Consider the following 6,886-nt stretch of genomic DNA (forward strand, 5'->3'; position numbering starts at 1 on the left):
GCAGGTTTTGTATTTTAAAGGCCTTAGGGACTATCGGTGCCATATCTCTAATTTTACACATAAAGAGGTCTCATTTCTTTTCATGGCTACAAAGAGGATGAAATTTTGAGCAAAATCGACATATTGCATTAAAAGTACACATTCGTTTAAAAAACCGTACACGTGATTATTCTTTTCGGGACAGAAAAAGAATAATGGACTAGAAGTGAACCAAGATGCAAGCCCAACCCTTTAGCAGCTGTCCCAGGGGAATATGCTAGATGCCAACAAGATGGAGGGACCAACATGGGGTGTTGAACACTCTCTCTCCTCCACTTTGGGCGATTCTCTCTTTTGGAGATTTTGTTAAGATTTTCTCTCTCCTATTTTTCTTCTACTTAAAGCACCAAGGGGCATCGACGAGATTTCTCATTAAATTAGAAGATTGATCAAAGCAAAGCAAGAAAAATCATCCAAATGGGGGTTTGTGTGAAGTTTGAAGAGAGATAAAAGAAGAAGGAAATAAGAGAGAAAAAATAGGAAAGAAAATAAAAAGCAAAATCATGGGAGATCTTTTCTCCTACTTTCTATCCTTTTTCTCTTCTCTCCTCCCTCCACCTCACCACACAATCGATCTCAAGAGGCGGCCCACGTTTGAAGAAAAGAAAAAAAAAAAAAAGAGAGAAAAAATAGGAAAAAAAGGCAAGAAATAAAAATTACCCCCACTTCCTATTTTATCTTTGTCTTCCCCTATCCCCCAAACTGCTGCACTCTCTCTCTCCTATCCCCTATATAAGAGGATCGACCAAGCCCGAGGAGGGCGTCCCTCTCTTCCTCTCTTCTTCTAGGTTTTTAATTGTGCTCTCTTTTTCTCTTTTGTTCTTTGTCTTAGTCTTTTATGCAAGCACTTTTGTAATCTATTTTTTTTATTAATACAAGTCTTTGTTTATGCTATTCAAGTTTTAATTATGTATGCTATTGAAGCTATAATAATTTTAATTTACTAGGTTAAGGCTTAGTTCTAAGTGACAAGAACCAAGTGTGGAACATCTCTTTTCAAGTTCAGTTTTCAAGTTCAAATTTGTCTTCTCCAGACCTAGCAATTTCAAATTTGGTTTATTCCAGATTTGATTTTTAGGGCTGGTTGTTGTATTTCAAATCAAACAAGAAGTAGAAACTTTGAAGTTCAAGTATTTAAGTTCAGATAGATAGGCTTCTTCATAGGTCTTCTCACCTCCCTCTCATTCCCTCTTCTTACTACTCATTTATTCTTAACTTAGGCTTTCAATTTCAGTTTTACTTTATTGTTTTCCCTTTCCCCTAAGGTCCTTAGCTAGATGCATGTGTTGGCATTGCCCCTCACTAGCTATAGAACCATCCCTTTATTTTGATTATTTATATTGCATCCCTGTCCCTAAATCCAAGTAGATAAGCCCTTGTAAGAGTACTCTCTGGTCAAGTAGGCAACCTCGTATTATTTATGGTGCATCCCTCAGGCTAAGTAGAGATACCTACTTGTGTGCCTCTCTCTTGCTTTGTCCCCTTTATTTGTACTTTTATTTACTTTTCAGCACTTTTACTTTCAGTATTTGGATTTTAATTAAGTGGTTTGAATATTTAAATTCCTAGATGACGAATGGTTAGGGTTAGATGTAAATGGTTAGTTCATTCAAGATTTATTGCAATTTCAATTCCAAATTCCCTAGGTGTGTTGGTTATGACGTTTTTAGATGCATTTGTTTAGGGTTGTAGTTATAAATAGATCACCATGATTAATTTGTGCACTTTCGCATTACTAAAAGAAGCCTAAAATAAAGTGGTTGCTCTCCTTGTGTTTGACCCATTAGCTACACTAATCCATACGCTTGCAGTTACTTTTAAATCTCAAACAGTGACCGGTGTGCGAGTTTTGGGACTAGGGATTCAACCTAATGTGTCTTAGTAGTATGAACCCAACTTAGTTATATGTTAGGTGGTCTAATAATCAAATGAATTGCATCATTTGTGATGTACCATATTTGGCCAACTGCTCAGCTCAGAGTAAGGTAGCCACACCGAGCCTTAGCCTCGACACTTTGTGAATGAGCCCTCGCCTCGTCCTTGGCATGTTGAGCTCTCACCCTAGCCTTAACGAGCCCTCACCTCATCCTTTGCATGTCAATCTCTCAGCTTGGCCTTACTGAGCCCTCGCCTTGTCCTTGAGATGTCGAGCTCTCACCTCGGCCTTAATGAGCCCTTGCTTTGACCTTGATATGTCGAGTGCTCATCTCGGCCTCAGGAATCCCAAGAATGACCCCTCCATGATTCCTTCCAGACGCTCGTGTCTGCCACCTAGACAGATTCATTCCGTTGTTTACGGAAAGACTTGGGCTAAGTCAGTGCCACGAAACTGTGGCTTACTGTATGCCAGGTCATTACAATTGGCATAGTTATCCATTTAGGGTAGGGATAGTGACGGAACTCCAAAGGAAGTGGAGATATCAATAAGAGTCCACTCCCCCACATGAGCCACATACTCCCATTGAGACTCCTAAGGCTTGACGACACTCGAAAGGTAGGGAATATCCAGAATATTGCACCCACTCATGCTTAAGTTCGGGAGAACGTGGAGGAATGGGACACAATAGAAACCAAGGAACTCAGGCTCTATAAATACAAGAAGTAAGCCCCTGAAGAGGGGAATCGAAAACTCGAAAAATAATACTTACCTGTTGCTTAATTCTGACCTTGACTTTTTCATCAGAGGGTATCGCACTGGCCCCCCCGGTGCCCCTTTGCTGACTTGCTCATCTTTGCAGTAGGAGCACGGAGAGTCCTTGGATCATTTGAAGGCCATTTGGGGGATCTTCCTTCGGTCAAAATTTATAGCATCAGGTTGGCATAGTCTATGGGAAGGAAAAACAAAAAAGCCACATTCACCAATGTTACTGCAAAGCGAGTGAATTATATCACTAACTGCTTCAAGGGGAAGGTCGCCATGATGTTCGCTACGCTAAGAGAACAATCAAAATCTGCCAATGGTTAAGTAGGAAGTGCCTGTGAACGTAGAAGGGTTGATGCCACTACCACCCAGTGTAGATCTAGGAGCAATACATGGAGAAGGAGGCCCATCTATTGATCGGAGTCCCCAGCGATCATGTCATGCGTCCCCCACTTGATCTGGTGATTCTAAAGTGGAAGAAAGGCTTCAACATTTACAATTAAAAGTGTTGGCTACTAACGGGTTAGTGTGAAATTTTATTCGACAATTTGGAGTATCACTCTCAATTCCACAGATGGGTCAACAAAATAATGCCCAAGCTGTCCCGCCTGCTCTAAGATAAATTCACAAGGGGTCAACGCGAGAGCCAAGGCATGTTCCCAGACCTGAAGATGCTCGGTGAGCTCAAGCAAGATCACCGGTGGGCAGCATGACTTCTCAGTCCACAACTAGGCTGGCATCAAGAGCATCTCTTAGAATTCTGCACTTTTTGTCGCATGATGAAAGAGAAAGAGTAGGAACTACTTCCATGAGAGGAAGATGGACCTCGAGTAGGAATCGAGAACCAAGCCTAGAACAGATCCCACGAAGAGAAGATCAGGATTATCTACCGTGAAGAGATGTTTGAGAGTCCCCTCCTCATAGGCCCAAAAGGTTGACACCCCCTCTGAGAACAGCTGAGGAAATGTCATGCTAAAGAGAAGCCCGAGATGAAGGATGCCGAGTTCATAGACAGGGCTTGGAGCAACCAGGGAGGCACCCTTACGTAGGGGACAACCAAAGACAGATGTGGAGGAGAATAGGAACCGATGACGTGGAGTAGTGCTTGCAGCGCTTAAGTAAAAAGGTTGAAGGACTTCAGAAACCCTCCTCAGAGATAGCTATAGCACCAATACATAATGCTCTATCGGATGAACTGTGGATGCTAACTTGCCTCATGGTTTTACTATCCCGACCTTTATGACTTATGATGACACTACAGACCCCTACGATCACCTCTTATATTATGGCTTGGCCATGACAGTTTATGGGAAGTACGATGCAACTCTTTGCTGAGCCTTTATAGCATCTTTAAAGGAAGCCACTCTCGTATCGATGCCAAACCTGAGGCCCGGGTAGATTCGTAGCTACGATGAGCTGACCAAAGCATTCCTCACCCGGTTCCAAGCCAGCATAAAGCAATGCCAGACACCGGCCAACGTGATGAATATGAAACAAAGGGCAGGAGAACCCATTTATGAGTTCCTCATCAAGTTCACTAAGGCCACGTTGGAGGTGAAAGACTTACCAGAAGGAGTGGCGTATAGTTCATTATGCAATGCCATAACTCACCCCAATCTGGTCCATTCATTGGCCCTTGATCTCCCGGAGACAATGCTGAGCTGCTAAGGAGATGCAACCAGTGTGCTAATATGGAGGAAGTCCTTGCGGCTAAGGGGATGACTGACAAAGGAGATCTATCGGAGAGAGATAGGAAAAGGCCCCAGAAGACCAAGGAGGAAGAGCGAGAGCAAAAGAAAAATAGGCCGGATCAATCAAATGACCGAGCAGCAGATGAGCAGTTTGAGTTAGATAGGTCCCGTACAAACCTGCTGTTGGAAATCCAAGATCAAAAGTATTTTCGTTGGCCAAAGCCCATGGTAGAGAAACCTGAAGAAAAGAATCCTAATCAGTATTGCATGATATCATCATGATCACGGCCATGGCACAGAAGATTATGAGGCATTAAAGAGAGAGATCGATGAACTAAAAAAGGTGGGTACCTCAACAAATACCTAAAGCAAAAATTTGGTGAAGGACTACACACACGAAGTGAGCCTAGGCTGAGCAACACAAAAGATCGTGAAACATGAGATGAGACTGGATAGCTGAATGGGAACAAGCCCATCAGGCTAACCATATTGACAATAATGGGAGGACCCGGGGCAGAATCTGTCAGGAAGGCCAAGGCATATACACACTTTGTTTGCGTAATCGAGAAGCCACTTAAAATTTCACAAACCAATCTCGTAATCTCCTTCTCGAACTCTGACTTAGAGGGTCTCAACTGGCCTCATAATGATGCAATTGTCTTACAACTAGTCGTGGCAAATCGGCCCTTCCATAGGGTGCTAATTGATACTAGAGCATTTGTAGATCTTATGTGTTATGAAGCCTATGAAAAACTATGTTTTGGACCGAAGAAACTAAAGGCAGTTGCCAGACCAATATATGGTTTTTCAGGAATGCCATCTGAAATCGAAGGAATGGTAGATTTACTAGTGATGATGGGAGAGGAAACAAGATCGTCCACCGTCATGGCCACCTTCATGGTGGCAAGGGTGGCTTCAGCATACAATGTGATCTTGGGTAGGCCAGGCTTGAATAGTTTGGGAGTGGTGGCTTCGGCCAAGCATGTGAAGGTAAAATTGCCAATAGAAAATGGAGGGGGAGAATGTCGAGCAAGCCTGAAGGAAGTAAGGGAATGTTATACCAACTTCGTCAAGGCCAACAAAAATTCTTGTCTGGACATAGCTTGTCCCACTGAAATAATTGATGCCAGAGATGAAAGGGCCATGTAGAGGGACAAGCCAGTGGAAGAATTGGTGATCGTTGCCATTAAAAAAGGTGCTAGTATGGTTCGACTGGGAGCACTCCTCAGCAGTGAGCACAGGGCCAAAATCCTTAAGTTCCTAAACGAGAACCTCGATGTATTTACCTGGACCTCATCCGACATGCTAGGCATACCTAGTGAAATTGTCGAGCACTGTCTGAATGTCAATCCCAACTATAGACCAGTACAACAAAGAAGGTGTAGTTTCACCCCAGAGCGGCAAGAAATCATCAACAACAAGGTTAAGAAGTACTTTCAACAGGTATGGTGAAGGAAATCAGATATCCAACATGGCTAGCAAATGTAGTCATGGTCCCAAAACAGAATGGAAAGTGGAGGATTTGTATTGACTACAAGGCCTGTCCAAAAGACTACTATCCACTTCCCAAGATTGATCTATTGATAGACTTAACCATAGGCCATGAGATGCTCACATTCATGGATGTGTATTCGGGCTATAACCAAATCAGAATGAGCAGAGATGATGAAGAAAAAACTACATTCTTGACCTCCTCAGGGAGTTACTGCTACACTACAATGCCATTCGGCCTCAAGAACGCAGGTGCCACCTACTAGAGAATGGTGAATACTATGTTCTAGGCCTAAATCGGCTAAAACATGGAAGTCTACGACGACGATATGCTGGTAAAGAGCACAAAAGTAGTGGATCATGTCAATGATCTAAGAGAAGTTTTATAAGTACTCATGAACAATCAAATGAGATTGAATCTAAGCAAGTGCGCTTTTGGAGTCACCTCTAGAAAGTTTCTAGGCTACCTGGTCTCTGAGAGGGGAATAGAAGCAAATCCGAAGAAAATCAAAGTGATATAAGGAATGAGCCCACCAAAGAATGTCAAGGATATTCAAAGATTGAACGGAAGAATTTCCGCTCTAAGCCGTTTTATCTCAAGAGTTAGAGATAAGTGTCTGCCCTTCTTCAAGGTGCTGAAGAGCTTACCAAAGGGGAACAAAATTTTATGGGCACAAGAATGTCAGGAGGCATTCCAAAGTTTAAAGCACTACCTGAGCTCGGCACCCCTGTTAGTCTGACCTGAGCCGAAGGAAGAACTCAAGTTGTACCTAGCAACCTTGCCAGCAATGGTTAGCGCGGCCTTGGTCAAAGAAGAGGCAAGGAGGCAAATGTCAGTGTACTACATCAGCCATATTCTTATTGAGGCAGGAATGAGGTATAAGAAGATTGAAAAACTGGCACTAGTGCAAGTGATGGTGGCAAGAAAGTTGAGGCCTTACTTCCAGGCACCATCTGATAGCCGTACTCACTAGGCAGCCCTTGAAGAAAGTGTTACATAGCCCAAAAGCTTCAGGACATATGG

The 6,886-nt window shown here is 43.0% G+C and overlaps 1 protein-coding gene across 1 annotated transcript; it reads left to right on the forward strand.

The window, feature by feature from the left end:
• The first annotated feature begins 4,869 nt into the window (after window positions 1-4,869).
• LOC122062385 lies at window positions 4,870-5,520 on the forward strand. The gene has a single exon (XM_042626002.1). The coding sequence runs from the start codon at window positions 4,870-4,872 to the stop codon at window positions 5,518-5,520; it is 651 nt and encodes a 216-aa protein (XP_042481936.1).
• The last annotated feature ends 1,366 nt before the right edge of the window (window positions 5,521-6,886 follow it).

The sequence above is a fragment of the Macadamia integrifolia genome, unplaced genomic scaffold (genome assembly GCF_013358625.1).
Source record: "Macadamia integrifolia cultivar HAES 741 unplaced genomic scaffold, SCU_Mint_v3 scaffold1009, whole genome shotgun sequence".
NCBI lineage: Eukaryota > Viridiplantae > Streptophyta > Magnoliopsida > Proteales > Proteaceae > Macadamia > Macadamia integrifolia.